General features: G+C 49.7%; 1 protein-coding gene across 8 annotated transcripts in view; it reads right to left on the bottom strand.

The window, feature by feature from the left end:
* Window positions 1–233: 233 nt before the first annotated feature.
* ANK1 (ankyrin 1) overlaps window positions 234–25,311 on the bottom strand; it is a 222,875-nt gene continuing 197,797 nt past the window's right edge. For 3 of the 8 annotated variants that reach the window (XM_055144484.1, XM_055144492.1, XM_055144496.1), the window contains exons 39-44: window positions 15,818–16,376; window positions 13,176–13,470; window positions 9,626–9,709; window positions 8,708–8,770; window positions 8,302–8,430; window positions 234–2,308 (exon numbers count right to left, since the gene is read on the bottom strand). In XM_055144484.1, coding sequence (XP_055000459.1) covers window positions 8,332–8,430; window positions 8,708–8,770; window positions 9,626–9,709; window positions 13,176–13,470; window positions 15,818–16,376 — 1,100 coding nt within the window. In that variant the 3' untranslated portion in view covers window positions 234–2,308; window positions 8,302–8,331. Of the gene's footprint in view, window positions 2,309–8,301; window positions 8,431–8,707; window positions 8,771–9,625; window positions 9,710–10,221; window positions 10,441–13,175; window positions 13,471–15,817; window positions 16,377–25,311 lie in introns of those variants that run through there. The other 5 variants (XM_055144521.1, XM_055144539.1, XM_055144503.1 and 2 more) reach the window with 5 other exon arrangements.

Genomic DNA, 25,311 nt, shown 5'->3' with positions numbered 1-25,311 from the left:
TCATGTGGGGACGGCTCTTTCCCTGCCATCTCAGAGGAGAGGGGTTTGGGGTTGGAATGCTGATGCAGGGAGAAATTCACGCGGTGGGCACCCCCAGCCCCCTCCAACCAGCCCCAAACCTCTTCGAGCCTCACCTTGCGCAGGCACCCCTACAGCTGACCGCACCCGGCCTGTTCCGGTCGCAATGTCCCCCGCTCCCCCAGGCCACCAGGAAGGAGAGCTGGAGCCCTGAGCATGGGTCGATTTCTTTATTAATTTTGACATTTGTTCAGCTGGTGTAGGGACAATGGTCTATACATCAGAGGGGGGGAGGAAGGTCCCCTCCCAGAACAGAGCAGGGGGAGGGACGCAAGAAAAGATTTGTTCTCATAACAATTAAAAAAATCAAGGTGATTCCAAAACTTCTAAAAAGCGTCTAAGGTGCAGACTGCAGCATTCTCTAGGCATCGAGTGTGGAGCCCGGACTCCCGCCCTGGAGCGCCTACTAGCAGGGAGCCGGGCCGGGCCAAGCAGCCAAGCCGGGCGAGCGCGTGTGCCAAAGCATGGCCTGGGGCCGCTACGGGGCACGAGGCGGGGGAGGCGAGCCCTGCGCCGGTCTTCCTGGGGGGACCCTCACCCAGCCCACTCCCGGGACAGCGGCCCTCCGCCCCGCAGGGGACACGCTGGGGCTGTGCTCTTCCCAGCACAGCCCCGGGAGCGGGGCTGGCGGCCACGGCCTGCCCTGCTGTCCGGCCTGCCGCCCGGCCCTGCTGCCCTGCCTGGTCTCGCTGGCCGCCCTGCCCGGGCCCTGCACGGTGGGCCGCGCCCAGGGCGCCTGTGCCAGGGGCAGCGCGGGGCCGGCGAGCGCGCGGGTAGGCGCGCAGGGATTGTGCTGATTCGGCCTCTCTCCGCCGGGGGAGCTGCAAGGCGCGTCCCTGATGGCACCGAGGCGGAGAACAAGCAGATGTGCCCTGCAGTGCGGCCCAGACTGTCCGGTGGGGCAGGGGCTGCGGCCCCCTCCTGCCCGCAGCTGCACTAGAGCACCAAGTTCGCTCCGGGAGGCCTGGGCTGGCGCGCAGGGCTGCAGGGCTGCAGGCTGGCCCTGCCCTCCCTTCCTCTCTTGCTGAAAGACAGGCTGTAGCTCCTTCCCGCGGCCGGAATCCTCAGAGCTGAGCTGACATACTGCTAACGTGTGTCTATTGGTTTGCATAGTATTTATTGTTTTTCATATACACAAGGCTGATTACTGTACAGTTTTACACTTTGAACACAGACTATGATGTAAGTGCTTGAAGATATAGAAAACCTCTTCTCTAGTGAACATGCTGGTGCAGCCCGGGGCAGCCACAGGCCGCGTCCCACCAAGCGAGGGTGAAGACCCTTCTGGACGGAATGCTGGCTCCAGGTGAGCCCTACAGGTAAGCCTCAGATGCCTGAGTCCCTAACACAAGGGACTCTGAGTACACTCTAAAGCTCTAAAGGTGGTGATTTTCCATTGGAAGATGGTTAATACTGAGACTGGCAGAGAGAAAGAGAGACAACATAAAAATATTTCAGTTTATCCACAGGAAATTCTAGGTAGCATTGGATGTCACAGTAAAATCTGTGTATATGCTGAGTGTTGGGGGGGGGAGTGTGTGCGTGTGTGCGTGTAGTGTGTGTGTGCGCGCGCGCGAGTGTGTGTGTGTGTGTGTGTGTGTGTGTGTTTGTGTGTATGTGCTGAATGTCATGTGGATCTTCTGGGAGAGTATTCACTGTCAACCAGTGGAGTGGTGGGTGGTGGTGAGGAAGGGGAGCACCTGGGGTTAAGGTGCTGACATGATTTCATGCCTAATCTCTCTCTCTTTCTCTCTCTCTCTCTCTCTCTCTCTCTCTCTCTCTCTCTCTCACACTTTTGTTCTATTCAGGAAGCCCACATGGATTTCTTATAGATGAAGTTGAAAAAAGAGTACCCTGTAACAAGTCAAAATTAAAATGATTTAAAAAAATATATCATTCCCAACCACAAAAGAGCCCTTGATCACATTTGTATTCGTGCCCTCTCACACTGCTTTCTATCTCCCACCCACCCCCCTTTCTCTCTCTTTCCCCCTTCTTGCTGCTTTTGTCCTGATTCCTGACAGATCCACCGATGCTAGAGGCAGGATAGAGGACTGTAGGTCATGCGTCTACAGCCGGTCGTTCATGCGCTAGGAGACTAAAGGAAGTCCCTTACGGAGGTCATGCCGCTAGCCTAGAGGAACGCGTGTGCTTCTGCAGCCTCGTCCCGCTCTCCTCCTATGTGCATGGCAGAGTGTGGAGTTCAAGGGTTGGGTGTCGAAGTATGATCCTGAGGGAACAGAGGAGTCACTGAGAATTAATTTAAAGATGCCCCTCCCAGCAAACCCCTCCAGAGTTCTGTGCCATTCAGACAGGCTTCCGTGAGGAAAAGTGCTCCCCGCCGCCCCGCCATCTGCGCCCAAGCAAGCAAGATGCTGTGCTGGAAAGTGTGGAGCTCAGAACCCGAGGCCTCCCCGCCACCCACGCCAGCCTGCCCCAGCTCCAGCCCACAGGCTGCCTCCTGAGGTGGCGGGGCTGAGGCCGCTTCCTGATCAAGTAGATGATCCCTGAGGAAACTCTTCTGTGCAGGTGCTTAGGTTCGGAATGGAGGCAGGGGGCTCTGGGAGAAATCTCTAGGAACGATCCTCTGGACTCAGAAAAGAGGGGTTTTTAATGAGTGCAGGCTTGTTACAGAAAGGGTATGGGCTAGGCGGGAGTGCCTGCATTCTCAGGAGTACAGAACACATCCATTTGCCCTATCTGTCTTGTGGCGGCCCAGGGGACCCAAACAGGGGCAGACAGTGACGTTCTGAAGATGCCTGGTCTCCATGCACTTCCTGTATACCGCTGCATCCTCAGGACAGCCTCTGCCCACACAAAGCGGCCTTTGAGGGACAGCAGCATTCTTCCTAGGGGCTTGGGAATCTTAGGATGGGAGGTAACAGGTGGGCCAGTAGAGCCAAAGTCAAATTCTTTTTTTTTTTTTTTTTTTGCTTTTTGGGTCACACCTGGCGATGCACAAGGGTTACTCCTGGCTCTGCACTCAGAAATTACTCCTGGAAGTGCTCAGGGGACCATATGGGATGCTGGGGATCGAACCCGGGTTGGCCGCGTGCAAGGCAAATGCCCTACCCGCTGTGCTATCGCTCCAGCCCCCGCCAAAGTCAAATTCTTTATCTTGAGACTTACAGCAGACCCCAGCCTTGCCACACATGGGGCTTGCTCCCACCTGGAATAAAAACTTGAGGTTTCAAATACAAACCACTCAGGACTCTGCCACAGGATTCTGGAATGGATTGGGGAAAAAGGGAACTTTATGTTTTTTTGTTTTTTTTTTGCTTTTTTTTTTCCGGTCACACCCAGCAATGCTCAGGGGTTACTCCTGGCTTTGCAGTCAGGAATTACTCCTGGCGTGCTTGGGGGATCATATGGGATGCCAGGGATTGAACCCGGGTTGGCCGCGTGCAAGGCAAACGCCCTACCCGCTGTGCTATCGCTCAGGCCCGAAAAAGGGAACTTTAAAGAGTGGCTGACAATCTCTTAGGTAGGGCGTAGAGTGACCCAGAAAGGGAGGAACTCATTCTGAGGCAGAGCTGTCCCTGGTCTGTAGGGGGAGCCGGGGCAAGTGAGGTGAGCTGTGAATTGAGCCCAGGATCTTAGGAGAGAGCTAGCAAGGGGTGGTTCTAAAGCTGGGAACAAGAAGCACAACCAGATTCTCCTGCCGCATGACACAGCTGTCCCTCTGGAGGCTGGGTGCGTACAAAGGCTGCCCTGTCCCTCTTTTCTGTATGTGTGGCCCCCTGCAGGGACACCCTCTGCTCTCAGCTGACAGTCACCCAGCAGCTCCCACCCGCTCTTCCTTTAAGCTGGATCCCTCAATCTTGTCTCTTCTCAGCTCCAGACTGCGCTCCTCTGCCACCACCGTCTATTTAGAGGGCCCAGGGAGGGGAGCAGGGATGCCCGAATGCCCAGCTGGAGTCCCTGAGTTCACATCCTCTGTGCCTTTCTGCACAGCCTGGACCTGCTATGTGCTTGGTGACTCAGTTTCCTCTGCTGTAAAATGAAGGCATAGGCTGGACCTCCTAAGGTCATTGTGTCATTTAAAAGAATGAAGCACAGGCCAGAGACTTCATCCAGGGGTTAGAAGACGTGAAGCAAGGCTGGGTTTTATTATGAGCTTGGGAGCATTGCCAAGCGTGGTCCCAGAAGCCTCAAGAACCACTGGCACCCAGGACCCAAGATGCACTGTGTCCTTGGACCCTCATGCTGAGGTGCCAGCTGGGTGGGCCATGGTTACTGGAGTGTCATTGGTCTCTGAATCCCCTGCACACTATGTGGGAAGATCCCCACACAGATAACAAAATGCAAGGGCTAAAGAGGCGAGGATATGACTCTGAGAGAGCTTGCTTTTCTACGTCCTATTTTCAATTCCCAACACAGCGAAAACAAACAACCCTAAGGATACATAAACTGGTTGGGACAGTAAACACTGGGTGTCAGCTGTTCCTGAACTCTCTAGAAACGCTACTGCTTGTGTATTTCCCTCAGAAGATAGAAGCGGGACTCCCCCAATGTCCCCCCATAAGCCTGCCTTCGGTCAGAGACCTGCTACACTCTTTCCATCAGAGGATAGAAGCAGGACTCCCCTCTCCTGCAGTGCCCACCCCATGGCTGGGCCCACCTTCAGTGAGGGGCCTGGCTGCATCCCAAGAGGCTGGTCCATGGTCTTCAGCCTCTTCTGCACAGACTCAGGTCAGAGGAGAGAGAGCAGAGGGGATCATCAGCTCTTGTTCATCATTTCATTGTTGGGTGACTTTAGGCTCTGGGAGCAGCAGTGACAGGTGCAGAGGGAGTGTCCAGGCGGGGCAGCAGGATGCCAGGGCGCCTGCACTGCCCCACACCCGTTTCCTGGCTGACCCTCCAGAAAGGTCATATCCTTTAACGTGCTTAGAGTGTGGGGGGGGCTGCCATGGCTACAGGTGCTGCAGGGGCTTCTGGATGCTGCCCCTGTGCTCGGTGCCCTCGCCGGACCCTTCTACACTTCAGGGCTTAGGGAGGGGAAGAACTGACACTCAAACCCTAACAAAATAGCAAACATGGAACAAGGCCCTGCCGTCTGCTCCTCCGCCTGCTCTCCTGGAGATGCTCTGGGGAAGGGCAGGATCTCTTGGACATGTCTTCCTCTCTTCCTCTCACCTCATAGCTTTCTAAGAGAGTTCCATAAAGACTATCTTGCTTCTCTCCGTCCCTCTCTCTCTCTCTCTCTCTCTCTCTCTCTCTCTCTCTCTCTCTCTCAAATTACCCAGAGCCCTTTGTTTCTTGATCTTCTCTCATCCAAAGTAATTAATTTTTACTAATTTCATTTTTTATTTTTAGGGTTTGGGTCACACCTGACTATGCTCAGGATTTACAATGGCTCTGTGCTCAGGGATCATTCCTAGTGGGGCTCTGGGAGCCAAATGTGATCTGGGGGTCTACTCTGAGTCCTATCCACTGTACTATTGCTTGGGACCCAAAGTCATTGATTTTATTGAGTTTTTGGCTTGGGGTCATGCCTGACAGTTTTCAGGGCTTCCTCTTGGCTCTGGTGCTCAGGGATCACTCCTGGCAGGGTTTAGGGGACCCTTTTGGGTGCTGGGGATTGAATCCAGGTTGGGTACATGTCAGAAAAGCACCCCTGTACTTGCTGTGCTATCACTTTGGTCCCCTAAAAAGTAATTAACCTGAAACATACTAGAATATTCTGGAGTCAAAGCTAAAACAATTCTTGTGACCAGAGTCTCTGAAGAGAAAATGTCTAAAAAGAAAAATGGGAAAAAATGCATTTTTCCCCACCACATAATGCAAGAAAAGCCAAGAATCAGCATTGTCCCTTCAGCTCCAGGAGATTCAGGGGCACTGGCTTGCACCCACCCACGCGCTGTGCCCTTCGTAGACACTCAACCCAGGGCAGATCCTGTCGCTGTCTGCCCCAAACTGCAGCTCTGTGGTGAGAAAGTCCCTCCACACACTACCCTACCCCCTTCCACACAGAAGCCTTTCAGACTTGGGAGTGAGCGTGTGGAGGCCAAATGGGTGGCAGATCTTCTTCGCCTTGTCCAGGACAGGGGGGCTGTCCCTGGTGGCCGCACCTTTGAATAAACTAGCCATCCTTAATTTTTAGTGTAAAGTGAATTTTCAGTGTAAGACATTTGAAGTTATCTTTGATTTGACGAAAGCGTTCAAAGGGCAGTAACATGGGAACCACATGTTACCCAAGTACCAAGACCCAAGCACCCAGGCCCTGCACAAGGAGTGCCCCTGGGTGCACAAGGAATGCTCCCCAAACCAAACAAAGAAACAAAGTTCACCTTTCACCTCTAGTGTCTACAACTGACACACAAACTCAGCCATAAAATACAAAATATTACTTAAGGAGTTTTGGAATCTGAGTTCAGTGGTTTGGGGCAGGGACCAGGAATCTGCATTTTAACCACTTGAGGGATATGCATGAGATTGAGAAATAGTAGATTAAAATGAAATCCATTCACAACCTTTACAAAACCTTCTCACCGCCCTTTACAAAATGCTGTCACAGCCATAACCACCTGACAAGGGATATATTGGCACGACTGCTGTTTTATGGATTAAGGAGCCTGCACCTACAGTGCTGGCCTGCCTCACCCGGGGTCCCCCACACAGACCTGCACCTGGCAGAGTGTCAGAAAACATGTATTATCCACTTTCCAGCCTCTCACCATGGCACCACAGACATCCTGACATCCTCCTCCTCTCTCCTACCACTCTGCCGTGAGAATAAAGGGTTTGGGATGTCCGTGCTGCCTTGGTGAGAGCGATGGAGAGTGGATGAGAATAAAGGATTCAGGATGTCCGTGGTGAGGTGGCTTCAGCTTCCTTGAACCTCAGACAGGAGCCTGCTCTGGAAGGTTCCTCGTCACACCCCGACCCCAGTGCTATCCGGGCAGAGGCCCAGCATGTGCAGGAGCCAGGCCGGAGCTCCCGACAGGCATCTCTCCTCATCTGTGGGTGCTGCAGCTGTTCCTCACATCATCTGCCAATGATATGGAAATCTGAAACAGTCCATGTAAATCCCGCCGGCCGCCCTGAACTGCCTCTCTGCTCAGAGTCAAACAGAAGCAGAGAATGAAAGCCACTGCTGCTGTGGCCATAAAGAAAACAAGGCAGAAAGAAGTGTGTCTTTTTCCTTCACTCTCTGCTCTTCCAACTTATGTGTATCATTGGGTGACTGGAGAGAGCCCCTGGCAGGAAAGGGTTAATGCTGTGTCCTCCTTAAGCTGCTGAGGAGTCAGGTCTAATTTTATCCTCCTCACTGGGCAGCCTGCCCTCCCCTGGCCAGAAGCCCCTTGTCAGCACTCCCGGGGGCGCAGGAGACGCTGCCTGCCTTTGCCTGCTGCTGGGCCCAGAGCTGGAGCCACCGGGTTTCAGTGGAGCAACCTGACGAGAGCAGAGCTGGGGCCACAAGGCTTCCTCGCTTCCTGCCAACTCCCACCCCGACGCATCCTGTACTGAGCTGCCCCGAGTGGGGCACAAGAAAGGGCCTCGGGGCAGCTCAGTACAGGATCCCTCAGGGAGGACAGAGGTCCCAGCTGGCCGCCGAAGCCCCAGCACTGCGTGACTGCTGGCCATCCTTCCACACACATCACACCCCCCGCTCAGCCACACTGGGAACACCATGCTTCCATCACCATGCGCCCCAGCCCCAGCACCCTCCGAACATGCAGGGAGGCCACCCACCCCCTGTCCAGACCACGCTCCCTTCCTAGAAAGCAAGGGAGCAGCCTGGCTTGAGGAACGCCAGAGACTGGAAGCCTGAGTTAGCCAGGACATGCAGAGACAAGAAGAAGTTGAGCTCTAAGTCATCCTGGGGACTCCTGAGAAAAGAGCCTCACCAGCTCCAACTAGTGTCGCCTCCACTGCCCGGGCACAATGTCCGGCTCCCCCTCTTGGTGCTCAGGGCAGGACCACACTGAAAATGACCATGTGCTGGTCACTTAGCAGAACATTGCCTTCAGACTGGCATTTGGCATTCCCTGAGAAGTTGCTCAGCAGATACTGGTGACTTTTCTTGACAAAGGAATGAGACTCAAGGACACAGTGAGGAGGGCGGGAAATGACAAAGTCTCGAGACTCAGCAAAAGCTGCTCAACTGCAGGATGCTTGGGCAGAGGGGTGAGATCAGGAGTCGGCTGGAGCGGGGTGGGGAGGAAGTGCCGCCATGCCAGAAGGCCAGGACATGCAGAGAGATGCAGAGAGGTTCGTTACCTCCAAAGAGGCCATTTGAGGGGGCTCCAATCACTGCTTCCCCCTCTTCAGGCTGGCCCGCTTCACTATCTGAGCGCCCTTCCTGCCCTCTAGCAGGTCAGGCTGCAGGCTGCTCCCTCTCAGCTTCACCTGGAGGAGGCAGCAGAGGAAAGCAGGACAGATCACAGACTCGCCGAGAGAGGCGGGAGTGAAGAGGCCTCCCGTCTGGGAATACCACCCGCCAGGCCGGAGAGAAGAGCACAGGGCAGCCCACACGGGCCTGAGAAGGGCTGGGCAAGGGGCTGCGACAGGCGAAGGCTCAAGCCCCCAAGAGCAAGAGCCCCCTCAGTACCTTGGCGTGTTTTATAAAGAAATCAATATCAGCCTCCAGCTCACTAGGGTCCACCAGGGGCCCCTGAACAATCACCTCCTTGTAATCCTGGGTGTCAACACCAGATGAATCTATCTCCCGAACAACTTTTCGAGTGATCTGGAAAACAAAGGGAAGGAAGAATGGGCTTGTGGCAGTGGCCAGACAAAGATGGAGGCTGGATTCCCAGGAGCGAGAAGAGACCTTGCACAAGTGGCCAAGAACAAGGACACCTCAGCTCTGTCACTGTGTGGACGCACAATGGCCTGTCTCACAGGGATTGGAGTTCGTAGGATGTCTTAGACGTCATCAGTGAACAGTTTGTCCACATGTAACTTCTGTTATCAACGAAGCTTATACTGCCCATTTGCCCGGCCTCCCAAGCTGCCCGGCCCCTCATCCATTCCTCCAAATACGCTAACAGTTGCTTTCTCTGCCCCAACCACCTGCTGAAAATAGATGGTGGAAACTTAAGCAAGATGTGGAGGATAGTCAGACATGAAAGTGTCTTGTGCGAGTGCAACGTCAGTCCAAGACCTTCTCTTTGCCACTTCATGTCCCTTCTGCCTGAACTCACCATAGGGCCCATGCCTGGACTGGCAGGTTTCAGTCAGTGAATGAATCTGCTACCAATACATTGAACCCTTTTGATTTTAGGAGGCCCATGGAATCCTGGAACTATCTACTCTGCTCCCTCCCAGTTTGACTAGAAGGCTAGGCACCTTGGCATGAGGTTTGACCGTTGCAAGGAGTAGTCTCTCAGAGACAGAGTAGCGGACACCATTCGGGGCTGGCAGAGTAAGCGCCTATGAGGAAAGTCACATGGGACCTCAGGACAAAAGGGCTGCTGGCAGATGCACGCCCCTCTGAGCAGTGCTCACCCCTGACTGAGGCAGCAGTGAGAAGAGAGAAAGTGTGTTTCCCCCATTCTGAGGCTCTAGCTCCGCTGCCTCTTAGGGGGGACTCTGCACCCACCTTCTTGGTGACAATGTTGCCCTGCTCATCCGTGAACTGTTCCTCTGTCACCTGCTCCCCTGGAATATTTTGAAGCTCATTCTCCTGGAATCAGAGAGGGGGAGAGAACTCAAGATTGATAAGTGAGAGCTTGGGAAGAAGATTGGAGGATGAGGAAATAGAACAGCAGTAAGAATAGCCGCAGCCCGACAAACCCCCAGCCTGGCAGGGAACACCAGCTCAGCAGCAGCGGCCGGTGGACTGTGGCTCCACAGTGAGGTGCCCGGGGTGGGGGGGCATGAGCCTGAGCTGGGTTGTAGCCCGGGGCTGCTCTCCCTCCCTGCGGCCGCACCAGGGAATGTGCAAAGCGGAGCCACCCACACCGGATACAGAGGAGCCCTGAGCTAGCGGAAGCCAAAGGCCCTTCCTCTAACCGGGAAGTGTGGGTTCCGGGCGGTGGGCGCAGAGGCAGGCTGAGCACTGAGCCTTTTCCACTGCAGCAGCAAAGGCGCCTGTCCTGGAGCCATCAGGGCCGTCCCTTCCCCCGTCCTCCCCATGCAGGGTCCAGCCTCACACGGGCTGCGCGGCCCCAGCCCTGCCTCCTGCCTGGCGGTTACCTTCCAGAGGACCCGCCGCCGGACCACCCTGGTGGAGACGGTCTCCTCGTCGTCACTCAGGCCCTCGCTCTCCCCCAGCTCCTTGTCCAGCTCCTGGTGGATGTGCCGCAGCACAAAGCACAGGGAGCCCCTAACAATATGCATCACGTTCTGACAGCTGACCAGGAAGAAGCCCAGGAGCACCAGCGACACCAGGAGCTGGGTGACGAAGGTCCACATCCTCACCTCCGCCTCGGGCGGGCTGGGGCCGCTGCTGGAGTCCAGCCTCGCATTCTCCTCGTGGCCTCCCGAGTCCCCCCACGCCCCGTCCACTCTTGGGCTCCCACGTTCTCCCTGGGCAGGAGGCGGACGGGGCCTCTTCGGTACACTGCCTGCCCCCTGCCCTCCCTCCTGCTGACATGAGGCAGGATAATTTTAGCTCCAAACCAGCTGCCAGTGCTGTCCAAGTGGGCAGAAGGGAGCGGGCAGGTGCGTGCGTGCCTGGGCTCTGAGAGCGCATGGCAGAAGCCCTGCCAAGAACAGCGCCCACCCCACCCCCTGCTTTCGGCCCCTGCAGAAACGGGCTCTGTCGCCTGGGCTCGCTGTTTGGATTTGGGGACCCAAAACATAAGACATTTGAAGGGTGTGGCCACGTGTGTGGGCCTTGGGGCTGCCAGCGCTCTCATCAGAAACGGGGCACATGTGTGTAAGCAGTGTGCCAGTGTCAGGCACCCGGGGGTGCCGCCCCCACCCGGGCTGCTGTCAGGCCTGAGAGGAATCTCTCGCAGGACTTCTGCTTCTCTCTCAGTAGTTGCCCTGCTTAGCAGAGAGAACAAAGACCCGGAACCAGCAAAATGCCGGGCACCTGTCTGGTCTCGGTTTCCTCCTCTGGAAAAGAGGGATTAAGGGCTTTGTCTTCTTGCCAGGAGAGAGGTGAGAATCACAGGGTTTATGGGAACAAACACCTCGGGCGTGCCATCCCTCAAAGCCGTGTCCCCACATGAACTCAGTGTGCCTGTGAGGAGCCTACTGTGCAGGTTCCAGGATTTCCCATCTCACACGCAGAAGCCAGAGGACAGAGGGCAAGTGCTTCCCATGTGACAGGGCAGCTTGCAGGAATTGGGTCTGAATGCCCCTCACGATGCCATCCTGCCTCCTTTCAGCCAGAGCCCCAGAGAGGTTGAAGCTGGCGAGTGCAGGTGCCAAAAGGCGGGCATGGGACGGTGTTTGCTTCTGGCTGAGCCCACAAGAATCCAACTTCAGAAACATCCTCTGGGGCCTCGGGGAGCATTGGCTTCTAGTTGTCCCAGGGCCGCCTCAAGCCCCAAATCAGACCATGGGCCTCCTGATCCCTCTCACGCTCTCTCTGCTGCCATCATTGTTTCCAGAGACCCCCTTGGGGCTTTCACAAGCCTCCTCTCGAGTGGGCCTTGTCGTTCACCTGAGGCTGCCACCGGTGAAGGCGGCACCCACTCCCTCCTGCCCTGCGCCACAGGGAGCCAGTGGCCCTGTGCCAGCTCTCCTCAGCCATCAGAAATCTGGACTGTCACGGCAGGGAGCCCTTGCTTTCAGGGCCTCAGTTCCCTTCTTTTTATACACGAAACAGTCAGATCACGTGGCCTAGAGGATTTCTTGAGTTCTCCTCGAGCCTGTCCTGCTTTCTCCTCAGCTTCTCCTTCCCCCCAGAGAGAGACAGTGACTGCAGGGGTGAGGCGGGAAGAAGGCTCCCATTCCCTCGTCAGATTCAGGGAAGCAGGCTAGGTCACCTGTGTGCTGGGAAGTGTGGAGGGGTGAAAGCTACCACTGATAGCAGAGAATATTCAGGGGTGGTCTGGGGTTAACATTGGACATGGCCGGATGGCTTGCCTAACACACATTCTTGGCAGGGAAGCTTTCTAAATAAAACCCGCGTTCATTCCTAGCAGCATTTTTAGTCAGCCTGCCCTGAGGACCTCAAGTGTTAGGGGACAGGTTCAGACAGAAGAGACAAAAGGAAAAGAAGGAAGCAGATGAAGAGGGAGAAAGAATCAACTTCTGGAGGAGAAAATGTGGATTGAAGAAAAAGAAGCTAAGTAGAGCAAGAACACAGTTTCTGCACCTATTAAAAAATCACATGCACAGAATAGTAATGCACATTTTATAAACACATAAGTTAAAGATACACATTAATGAAATTTGTGGAATCTTTTTCCAAATAATCTAGGTTTGTGTGTAGAGATGGTGCAGATGAGACAAGATCAGTTACAAGTGGGTGATGGCAGAAGCTTGGTCAGTGTACCCACAGAGAACTAATATTTTCTTGAGTTTCACCTTGGTTTGCAAGTTTTTAAATATTCCCCCAAACTACATCGAACATGTTAAAATTAGTGTTTTGGGGAATGGAGAGAAGAGATCGAATGGGAATAGATAATAAAATGAGTAAATGAAATATATAAGCAGAACAAACTGACAGGGAGAAAGGGAAACTTGAGAAAGAAGGGTCAGGGTGGGGAACTATGGAGAGAAATTTCTCTCCAACCCCATCACCTGTTCCACATGGTGAGGCCCAATCACGGAGTCACCGAATTCCCAAGCAAGCTAACAAGGGCAATAATGGCCACTCTAATTTGCCAAAGAGGAAAACAGCAGTTGAACGCAGCCACGAGTACCTTGGCAGAACCAGAGTTAATCAAACACCCTGTCTAAGTTCTTTCTAAAAGATGATGAGAAAGGGAAGCAAACAAGTGTGGCCTTGGTGTCAGCCAACACTGACTTGGGAGCCCCTGTCTGAACCATGACCAGGCAAGTTGCAGGAGTTTCTGCTGACGCCAGCGCCTGCCCACGGTACTGTTTCTTAGCATCCCCAACCCCCACGCAACACACATTTTCTAAAGAAAGGAAATTGCCTTGGCTGGCTTGGCAATTTGACCACCTAGCAGTGGTCAGGCTGGGTATCTTGCAAGCAGCAGCAGCAGCCCCGCCCCTGCAGCTCTTACCTTTACCCAGGACAGGTTGCCTCCTGCCTCCTGCGCCCTCTCCCGGAGGCCTGAGAGTCTCCGCTCCCTGCCAACCTGGGGGCTCTGGGCCTCAGGCTGCTCTCTCCGCACTGGCTCAGAGGCAGACACCAGGATTCTCTCATACTCCCGAGACCCACTCGGCTCCAGTCCTTTGACGGTGGTGACTGTTTTCTGGAACGAGTGTGGGCCTCGCGTCATCTCCTCTTGCCAGAGACCTTGCGTGGTGTCTTGCAGGTATGAGACGATGGAGCCTTCCCCATCCCAGTCTGGCAGTCTGGGGGCCGGGAAGGGAGAGGAAACAAGGGTGATCCTTCAGCCTAGCTCTCTCGGACACCTTCCCCTGCAGGATGCATCCTGCACTGCACACAGGAGGAAATAAGAGAAAACTGCCCAGGCTGATCGGTCTGTGTGAAAGGGCACAAATGGGTTGTCTGTGCTGCCAACTGGGAGGGGCTCCCCCTTTGGAGAAGATCACCAACCTGGGGGCTCTGGGCCTCAGGCTGCTCTCTCCGCATTCCTGAAGCACCAAGCATTTGGTCTCATCTCCCTGTCCAGTCCTTTTGGTCACCCCTCTCCATAAGCCTCACCTCAGTGCTCATCTGGCAAGGGGACCATTTCCTTGCCCCTGAAACACAGGCTTGCCTGCCCCCCTACCCCCCAACCACTCCCTCCCTTTCTCCGGTCAGCGCATCTCCAGACTCAGCTCACAGACCTCTTCTTGATCTCTGTCCACTTCCTAGCAAAGCCCCTGGCTCCAAGCCCCTCGACGTGCACCTCCTGCCTGGGGTGTGAACCCCCAAACTGCAGACGTGTACATGCCCCCTGCCCTCCACTGTGGGATTCTAATGGGCATCCACACACAGACACCTCTGGGTACAAGCCATGCTCTCCTTCCACACCTGTTTCGCCCAACTTCCCCACTACAGGAAGTGGTGTCCTTGCCTTTTTTTGTGTGTCAGACCAGGGAGGCCAGGGCCCCCTCTAAAGCCTCTCTCACACTCCTTCTCTGATGGCAAGTTTAAGATTTCAAAGTCTATTCAGTCACTTTGCTTCTTGCTGCTGTACTTCTATCATCTTGCTCCATGTCACCACCTTGCCCTGACCAGGGAAGCTGCAGTAACCAGAACACATCACTCCATAGCTTACAACCTTCCGCTACACCCCACCAACAAATGTCAACGCCTTACGGGACCTCAAGACTCACAGGACCCATAACTTTTCTGACCTCACTCCTGGAATCCTTTGCTCTAGGCACTGTCTCTTGGATGTAACAAAGTGGGCGTTTAACTCAAGGCACTGATTGGACCCCCTCCATGATATATTCCTCAGGTGTTCACATGCTCATCCACTTAAGTCTTGTGCTATACCCAGTGGTGCTCAGAGGCTATTCTTGGCTCTGTTCTTAGGAGTAACCCCTGGCAGTGCCCAAGGGCCCATGTATTAGGGTTGGGTACACGTAAGGCAAGAACTGTAAACTCCTGTACTATGTCTCTATCCCCTTAGGTTTTCACTCCAACGTTCCTCTCTGGCTTCCTGTCCTGTCTGTAGTTTTAACTGCTTCCTTTTTCATACATGTGTACCTTATGTACCCCTTCCTTTTTTTACTTTTTTTCAGTACTGTAATCAATCTTTCTAATTACTTTAAATTTAATTTAATATTATTGTATTTATTTGTCAATTTCCCCCCTAAAATATAACCTGCAGTCCACAGAGACTTACCCAATTCCTCTACAAATTAAAGGATTCACTTGTAAAACTAAATAAACCCTTGCCCTCTCATATTCATTAGCTCTTTCCTTCCCCTACAGTGCTGGTATTTGGTCCCTCGCACTGGGGGTGGAGAGGCTGAGGCACGTGGAGGTGGGAAGGGAAAGTGGGCACAGATTTTCCACAGTCTGGCCAGACCTGGGCAGGGGCTGACCACGGTCTTTCTGGAGCACAAAGACTTTCCTTGCTTTAAGGAAAGTTTAGGAAGCACAGAGCTATGGAGGGAAAGACCCAGTTAGTCCAACGACCTAACTGTGATGACAATGACAGAGTGGACACAGAGACCACTCACTGGGCGGGCAAAGACCCTTCACAGGAGTGGTATGGCTGTGATCCTGAGCAACCCCTGAGAACAGAGCTGGAAGTCTCTCGCACATGGCATCCCTCTATAGCAAAAAGACCACCCGCCCGAACAGAACCCAAACAAGGGACTGGGAACTGTCTGGCTCAATTCCTGGCACCACATGACTCCTGAGCATTGCCAGGTATAGTCTCCGATGGCCCTGAGCAACTCCAGATGTGCCACTCTGGTGGTCTGGGTGATGTCCAGCACTTCATCGCATCTGCTGGCCTGCTGGCCTGATTGATCAAGAGTCACTAGGGGGTGCCCAGGGCTCCTAAACACCACTCAGGAACCTGCCTCCCAGCTCCCATGAAAAACAGAAACAGACCAAACCAAAACCAAGCCCAGAAATGTTACTTTCATTATGTCCAACTCGCCATTGCCCTCACTGTCAGGGTCCCTGATGGGCGCTTGGGCGTTTAAGTAGGTCAGTGCTGGCAGTGCCCAAGAACCGTCTGTGTCCTCACTGCCTGGTCCCCCTCCCGCAGGAGCCATGGAAGGTGAGTCTTACCTGTCCTGGCTGGTCTCCATCACCCGACTCACGGAGGGCGATTCTGTGAAGCGGGCCTGCACCCTCTGCTGGCCTGAAACAAGAGACACTTCATTCCCTGAGTCGCGCCCTGCACCCGGCGAGTCCTCCTGCCTCTGAGGACCTGGCAGCTGCTCTTCTGACCTCTGACCTTCCTCCTGGTCAAGCAAATCGATAAGGCTATTTGTGGCATCTGAATGCACGGTGTCGTCCTCCACGAGGTCCAGAGAGCCCAGGGTGGGGCCCTGCGGTCCCTCGGAGAGCGCCCCCTCCAGCTTCCACTCATGGCCGGTGGCGTCAGAGTCCTCGGCCTTGCTGCACTCCAGAGAGGAGTCCTCAGCAGTGACCAGCGAGGGCGTGAGGCCCGCAGACCACACCTGCATGTCAGACATCTCCAGCATGGCGTCATGCTCCGTGGCCGCCAAGGGGATGGAGTCTATGACGGCCACCTCGTTCCAGTACTGGTCTGCACGCAGCGGAGAGGGAAGCGCGTAGTGCAGGGAGGCGGGGGACAGCAGCTCGTCCTGCAGCGAGGAGTAACCTGGATGGGCAGACAGAGGGCAACATGCTCCAGAAGCGATTTTGGTCACACACACTTGCGTGCACGTCCACGCACCCGCACAGGCACGGCCAGAGGTCGGCATGCACATTCCGGCAGGGCTCACGATGCTCAGGCCTTGTAGCTACTGCCCAGTGTTCCCGGGCATGAGGAACAAGGCCCTGAGCTGGGCGAGGGCAGCCAGGGAGTGTGGCAGAGAGGAGGCTCCTTTGCTGGATGGCAAAGTCAGAGATTGGAATTCTTTCTGATCCAATTCAGATGGCTGGGCGCAGAACCTCGAGCCAAAGGTCTGACCCTCCAGCCCTACTTCTTGCTGGCTGAACGGAAAGACATGCTGCCCTTTCCCCGTCCTTCAGAGCCAGAGCGCTAGCTCGGCAGGCTGGAGCACATGCTCTGCATGCTCGGGCCCTGCCTTCATGCCCCGCACTGCATGATCTCCTAAGCACACAGCCGGAGTCACCCTGAGCACCACCACGTGTAGCCCACAAGTACAAACAAGCTCCCATCAGCACAGGCCTCGGGGTTAGGCCCGGACAGTTTCTTAAAGGAAGAGCAGCCTACTTGGAGCCAGCTCAGGGACGCAGCTGCTCCGGGGGACTCAGTGCTGAGGGTCCGAGTGGAGCCCTTTAGTCTGGTGATGAGTAACTTTTCCTCAAGTTGTCTCTTGGTCCCAGAAATCCCAAATGATCTCAAATGGCACAAATGAGGGTTTTAAAGATTCTAAACAGGAGGCCAGAGCAGAAAGCTCTCTAGGGCACTCATTACCCCCGAAGAACCTTCAGTTCTTGGCCCTGCAGCTCCTCAGCCCCAGGCCCAGATTGTTCCTCTAGTTCCAGGCAACAGGGGCCTGAGGGGAAAGGAGCCACGGAGACCTGGGCCAGAAGCACATGCCCCTGCGATCGGCATAGCCTGCTGCCCAGGGCATGAGGACGAGCTCAGACATCAGCTGAGGCATCTTCCTGGACACTAGGGTTGGCCCCTGATGCTCAGAGTGGCCCTTAGACTTGTGTGGATATTTGTGAGCATGTTGGGCAGGCACATTCAGTTTAAGGACTCCCACTCCTCATCCAGCCAGGAGAGGGGTCCCTACTACAGAAGGAGGAGAGTGTCTTCACCCAGTAATCTGTAAGTGGGTGAAGGAACTAGAAGACAAGATTCTCCATTTTGCTCAGCTTGCATGACTGTGGGGAATCCAGCCAGCCAGGAGGACCTCGTAGGGGCTCACTGTACAGTCTTAGGGAACTTCCTGCACTCGAAGACGCCCCCTAACATCCTGTCAAACTGGACTCTGCTATTCATCAACCCTTGCCTTACACTTGCTCCAACTCTTCCCTGAAGTCAACTTTCCCAGATGAGGGGCCTCTCCATTCCCTGATCTGGGCTTCAGTCTCTGCTCTCCATTTTCCAGAGGATGGAAGACAGAGTCCTTTGATCATATCTCCAGCTTTCCTCTTTCACTCATTTGTTCTCTCCAATACTACAGAGGTCTGAGTGCATGCCTGGTCTGGAGGTCACAAACACACAAGCTTACCAACAGGTTTTTGTGTTCCTCTTTCTCTTAACTGTTTCCCACTGACTTCAGCTCACCTTGATTTCTGCCTGTCCCTGGACTTGGCTGATGTCCTCCCATTGCTAAGGTAAGAACTGATAACTCACTGATTCCAGTAACCACCGTCGGGGTCTCCAGGTGTGTGAGGGGCACACAGGTGCCAGAGCAGTGACCCCACCCATACTTTGAAAGCCACAATTTTCACAGACTCATGCACATATGTCCAATGTGCTTGGAACTGTGCTAAATGATTGACATGCAATCTCTCATAGCTTTTTTGCTAACTGATTTCTGCAACTTTATGTTGTTCCAGGTCCTAAAATTAGGAGAAGGAGGAAGAGGCCATGGTCAATGGGTGGCTGATAAGTAGCTATGCAGTGATAAAGGCTGGAGAGTAGGAGAAATGTATAGGTCAATGTCACTAATTCAAATAATTGAACATGAAACTCTGACCTATGGAATTGGGAAGACTGATAATATGACCCTCAAATGTGGCATCTACAGTGAAGAAACTTTTTAGAATCAAGTGACTATTTTTCTTCTTATTCCTCTTGAAAGAATTGCTATACATATGCTGCCCGAGTCCATGTGCTGTGTGCCCATATGACCAAGCACATGTGGTGCTTGAGCACATGTGTTGCCCGCATCTCCCCTTTTGAGATGTGTACTTTAATGCTTCCATATCTAATGCTAGGATGTGTGTGATGTGTAGGAGCTCTCTTTGCCTTTGGAGAAGCCCGCATTCTCTTTGAGTGCATTACTTTACCTCCCTACCTCTTTTTCCCTCCCCTTCCTCAAAACTCTCCAAATAAAATCTGTTTACTTTTATAAAAAAGAATTGCTATGTATTTTTATCAACTGAGCACCTATTTTCTATAAGAACACATAAGGTGTCAACATAATACGGCATATTAATAAAAGAAAAACAAAAGCCAAATGATCATATCAATAGATGCAAAGGAAGCATTTGGCAATATCCAGCACCCATTCATGATAAAAACTCTCAACAAATTAAAGGGAATTAAAGGAAGTTTCCTCAATATAACCAAAGTCATGTACCATGAGCCCACAGCAAACATTACACTCAATGGGGAAAAACTGAAAGCCTTTCCTCTAAGATCAATGTTGCCCACTCTCGCCACTTCTATTTAATATAGTACTGAAAGTACTTTCCATAGAGTTAGGTGAGAAAAAGATATCAGAGGCATCCAGATAGGAAAGGAAGAGGTCAAGCTATCATTATTTGTAGGTGACATGATACTATACTTAGAGAGCCCTAAAGGCTCTACAGAAAAGCTCCTAGAAACAATAGGCTTCTAAACAGTAGAGAAGCAGTTTACAAAATCAATACCCCAAATCCATGGCTTTCCTATATGCAAATAATGAAATAGAAGAAAGAGATATTTTTTAAAAACCCTGTATACAATTGTGCCTCAGAAAATCAAGTACCATGGAATCAGCTCAACTAAAGAGGTGAAAGACCTATACAAAGAAAGTACAAAACACTACTTCAAGGAGTAAAAGAAGACACAAGGAAATGGAAACATGTCCTCTGCTCAATGATTGGGAGGATTAATAGCATCAAAATGGCAGTACTCCCTGAAGCATCATATAGATTAAATGCAGTCCTATTAGGATACCCTTGTCATTAAAAAAAAATAGATCAAACACTCCTGAAATTCATTTGGAACAATAACCACTCCTACCACTCCCCAAATAGCTAAAGCAGTCCTTGGGAAAAAGAAGATAGAAGACATCACTTTCCCCAATTTCAAACAGTACAACAAAGCAGTAATAACAAAAGCAGCATGGCATTGGAATAAAGAAGGATCCTCAGATCAATGGATTATCCTGAGACAGACCCTCAGACATATGATTAATTTTTGATAAGGTAACAAAAATATGAAATGAAGAAAGGAAAGCCTCTCCAACAAGTGTTGCTGGGAAAACTGGTCAGATATATGGAAAAAAGAATTGAGACTGCTTACTAATTCCATGAACAAAAATCAAATCAAAATGGATTAAAGACTTTGATGTTAGACTTGAGTCCATAAGGTACATAGAGAAAAATGTTGGCTGTACTCTCCATGACATTGAAACTAAAAACTTCAAGGATGAAACACCACTGACTAAGCAAGTGGAAGCAAAAATAAAAAAATGAGACTACATTAAATTAAGAAGCGTCTGCACTTTAGAGGAAATGATGATCAGAATACAAAAATAGCCCATGGAATGGGAAGAAAAAAATTTACCAACATCCATCTGATAAGGGTTTAATATCCAGGATATAAGACACTGGTAGAACTTTACAAGAAAAAAATATACAACCGCATCCAAAATGGGGAGAAGAGATGAAGAGAAGCTTTTTCAAAGAAGAAATACAAAAGGTTGAAAGGCATATGAAAAAGTGCACTATATAACTAATTATGAGAGATATGCAAATCAAAACCACAATGAGATATCATTTCATGCCACATAGACTGGCACACGTCAACACTGGCACAGTGTTGGCGTGAATGCAGAGAGAAAAGGACTCTATTTATGGCTGATGGGAATGCCAACTGATTAAGTCTTTCTGGAAAACATTTTTTCCTCAAAAAACTAGAAATTGAGCTTCCATATGACCCAGCAATACTGCTCTTGAGAATATATCCCACTAACCCAAAAACACAATGCAGAAAAATCCATCTGCATTCCTCTGTTTATTGCAATACTGTTCACAATAGCCAAAATCTGGAAACAACCCAAGTGCCTGAGAACTGATGAGTGGATAAAGAAACTATGGTAGATCAACACAGTGGAACATTTAGCAGCGGTTAGGAAAAATGATGTCAGGATATTTGCTTATACATGGATGGACATGGAGAGTATCATGCTGAGTGAAATGAGTCAGAGGGAGAGGGACAAATACAGAATGAGTGCATTCATTTGCAGAATATAAACAAAACAATAACTGAAGACAGTAGAAACAAGGGCCAGAAGGAATTTTTCCTTCATTATAAGAAGTTTGCCACAAGGGGAGAGGGGAGTGCATTTGGGACAGAGAAGGGACCACACGGCAATGATAGTTGGAAATGATATCTCTGGACAAAACCTGAGTGCTGAAAGGATGTAAAGTGATATCAGTAAAAGTAACAGTAAATTTCAGTAACAGTATTGCAACCCACGGTGTTTGAAAAGAAAATTATATTTATATGTATATATGTACATGTATATATATATATAGAGAGAGAGAGAGAGAGAGAGGAATGGTGTCTGCCATAGAAGCAGGCTTCAGGGGTGGGAAACTGGGGGCACTGGTGGAGGGAAATATGCATTGGTGAAGGGATGGACATTGTATGGCTGAAACTCAATCATGAACAAGTACTAAGTGTATATCCCATGGTGATTCAATAAAAAAATGAGATGTTAATTTTAATCATCATGTAACACTACAAAGAAAGTCATATTAGGGGCCGGAGCGATAGCACAGTGGGTAGGGTGTTTGCCTTGCACGCGGCCGACCCGGGTTCGATCCCCGGCATCCCATATGGTCCCCCAAACACTGCCAGGAGTAATTCCTGAGTGCAAAGCCAGGAGTAACCCCTGAGCATCGCTGGGTGTGACCCAAAAAAGCAAAAAAAAAAAAAAAAGAAAAGAAAGTCATATTATTCTTGTAGATTACGAAAATAGAGATTTAACAACTTGCTTAAGGTCACACAGTAAATAAAGCTGTTATTTTCACTTGATTTTTTCACATATCTTTTAGAAATCGTTCTAGCTGACAATTAATGAACACATTCAAAGAAGCTGATAATAATAAGTTCTGCCATAGGGGTATAGCCCTGAAGCCCTCATCACAATAAAGATGGGGGCATTCAGCAGCTCTGGGAGGTTTTCTCAGGATTCTTTGTTACTTTCCTCCCCCCTCCTCATTCCTAGGGAATGAATCATCTGCTTGTCGTTGGGCATGAGTTTTCTTTTCATAACAGTGTATATAAATGGAGTTTTACAGTGCATACTCCTCTTCCACTCTGTCTTATCTGGGTTTTGTCCATGGTGTTGAATATATTATAATTCATCCATTTTTAAATTGCTGAGTTGCATTCCCTTGGATGAATATACCACAGTTTATTTACTTATAGACATTTGGGTTGGTCCAGTTTGGGACTGTTACAAATAAATCTGCTAGACTTTATGAAATATGCTTTTTTTTGTTTGTTTCTTTTTTTTTGAGTAATAGTTGGGAGTGAAATGACTGTATCATAGGGTAGATAAACGGTATATATATATTTCTTCAATGTTTTGTAGGCTGTATATATGTATATATTTCCTTCACATCTTTTAAATAATATTTATTGCCAACCATTTACATTTTAAAGCTATTTAAGTATATTATTTTAAAATTTCCCCATGCAGAATTATTCATTTCTATATATGCACTAACATATGCATAAGATGTGTACATAGGCATAAAAATTGAATACGTTTTGGTTGCTATAAATAATCGGTGATAGTTTTTTGTTATTATTTTGCAGTACTCAGGGTAGAATTCAGGCCCTCAAACATGTAAAACATGTGCTTTATTGCTGAGTTACATTTCCATTTCCATGCTTATTATTATTTTGGACACACTGTTATCTGTTAAATTAAGAACAAGATAAATAACTAAGATCCTTAAATTTTAGCTTAATTCTTCATTAACGTTCTTCCTTCATGCAAATCTCAGTTGCTAAAATTGCATTTTCTTCTCTCTAAAATATTTGTTCTAACAGAATTTCTTGCAAATCAGGTTGGCAGGAGACACATTTCCTCAATTTTGTTTGAGAAAGCCTTACTTTTCCTTCATTTTTGGAAAGATGATTTTGCTTTCTAGGTTGATATATTTTTCTTTGTCTCAACACTAAATACTTGCTTCTTGCATGATTTCTGAAAAGAAATTAGATTAATTCTTTGTTCATAGGAAGGGCTTTTTTCTCTTGCTTCTTTAGGGATTTTATACAGATTGAAAATGATCTGTGTATGTTTAGTTTGTTCATTTATTCTACTTGATGCTTTCTGAGACTCCCTGTCCTGTGGTAAGTGGATACTTGACATTACTTCTCTGTCATTAGTTTTTGAAAAATTTGTTTCTTTCTTTTACATCTAATATTTTAATTTTCTGTGTAAAAAATCTTTTAAATTGTCCCACAGTGCTTAGGTAATAATTTAATAAATAATTCATTATTACATTATTTTTAATTTTTGATCTCTGTTCTCAATTTTGGAGATTTTTATTAGACCATCCTCAAATTCAGGGATCCTTTCATGAGATGTGCAGAAAGCCAATAACAGGCATTTCATTTGACGTCTGGCATTTAATCTTATTCTTAGCATCCCACCTGCTTCGCCTACATTGACTGCCAGCTCTTCAATGCTGTCCATTTTATCCATTAGGGCCCCCAACGAATTTATCACACAGTAGATTTAAATTCCTGATTTGATTTTCCACACTCTATCTTGGTAAGATCAGATCTTTCCTTTGATTCTTCAAATTGTGCTTCTTGCCTTTTGGTATATGTCTTCTGTTGTTTCCTTGATATCCAGTTATGACATGCTGGGGAAGAAGCTGTTGTGAATAGACTTTTGGAAATGAGGTAGTAAGTGAGGTGTGGGGGAAGGGAAAACATCCAGCAGTCCTTGAATGAACTTGCAGTCTTTAGCTGTGTAGTGCTTCTGAAATGCTTCAGAAGGATTCTTAATTTTTGCTCTCTATCTTAAGTTCGGGCTGGAGTGATAGCACAGCAAGTAGAGAGTTTGCCCTTGCACGAGGCCAACCCGGGGTTCGATTCCTTCGTCCCTCTTGGAAAGCCCGGCAAGATTACTGAGAGTATCCTGCCTGCATGGCAGTCTGCCAAGTTACCCTTGGCATATTCGATATGCCCAAAACAGTAACAACAAGTCTCACAATGGAGACATTACTGGTACCCGCTCAAGCAAATCGATGAACAATGGGATGACAGTGATAGTGTCAGTGATCTTAGGTTCAAAGGCAAGTTAAAAAGGGGTGGAGTGGACTATTTTGCTTCTGCTGGGCCAGTCAGGCCCTGATGGTAGTCCTGCCGAGTTAAACTCCTGGTAACTCTTTACTCTAAGGACGGGCCTTAGGAGAACTCAATGCTCTACTTCAGAATGATTCATCTTCTTTCCCTCCTTTCTGCAGAAGGGAGAGAGCTAGTTTTTCTCTATTTAACCTGGGGACCTGGTCAAGTTTCTGGTGGTGAGTCTAATACCTTGAGGCATAATCTGCCCTCTCTGACTGCTGCCCCAGAAGTTGTGACCTCTTCGAGGGGTCTGCACTGAAGCTGTCGAAGTTGGTCAGTCATAGTTCTGATTTCCCTACTCCTCGGTGGTTCCACCATGGTTTCCACCAATGTGACTGTGTCTGGTAAGTTGGACTCTCCAGTTTGAGGAGCAGCAGTTGGTTCTGTGTTTTCATTCTCTCACAGAGCCTAGAGGACTTGTTGGTTTTTCAGTCTGTCCAACTTTACTTGCTGTTAGAACTCCAAGTTGCTGCCTAGAGTAGCCACTTCAAACTCCTTACCAGCAGAACTGTATATTAAGTTTAACTAAACACCCTCTGCATTCCTTGGGTAAATTACACTTGGCTATGGTATTGGATTTGATTTTCTAAAAGTTAATTTAGATTTTAACTTAAATATTCATTAAAGATAGTGCTTTATAGTTCTCTTATAATAATATTTTATTTTAATTTTTGTTTTTTGGTTGTTCTACTAAAACAGGTAATGTTGCTTTATAAAATGATCTGGGAAGTATTATGACTTTAAAATTCTCTAGTTCTACATTGCATGAGGGAAAAATAAGCACGAAAATGTGTGAATCTGTAACTGTACCCTCACTGTAACTAATTAAAAAATAAAAAAATTTAAATAATAAAAAAATAAAATTCTCTAGTTCTTTTTTTTTTTTTTTTTTTTTTTTTTGCTTTTTGGGTCACACCCGGCGATGCACAGGGGTTACTCCTGGCTCTGCACTCAGGAATTACCCCTGGCCGTGCTCAGGGGACCATATGGGATGCTGGGATTTGAACCCGGGTCGGCCGCGTGCAAGGCAAACGCCCTACCCGCTGTGCTATCTCTCCAGCCCCTCTAGTTCTTTTTAAAATTATTGGTAGAATGCATTAGTGAGACTATTTAGGCAAGGAGTTTCCTTTGTGAAATATTTTAAGCATAAATTGACTTCCTTAATATGTATATGCATATATACATAGTATATATATGCACCTACGTATGTATACATACATACATACATACATATGTATAGGTTAGATTCTTCTTACATGAGCTTTCTCCTGGGAGTTGGGGAAGAAAGTGATGGATGAAGGTGACG

The sequence above is a fragment of the Sorex araneus genome, chromosome 1 (genome assembly GCF_027595985.1).
Source record: "Sorex araneus isolate mSorAra2 chromosome 1, mSorAra2.pri, whole genome shotgun sequence".
NCBI lineage: Eukaryota > Metazoa > Chordata > Mammalia > Eulipotyphla > Soricidae > Sorex > Sorex araneus.
The sequence above is the reverse complement of the archived record's forward strand: the minus strand, read 5'-3'. Positions and strand labels throughout refer to the sequence as shown.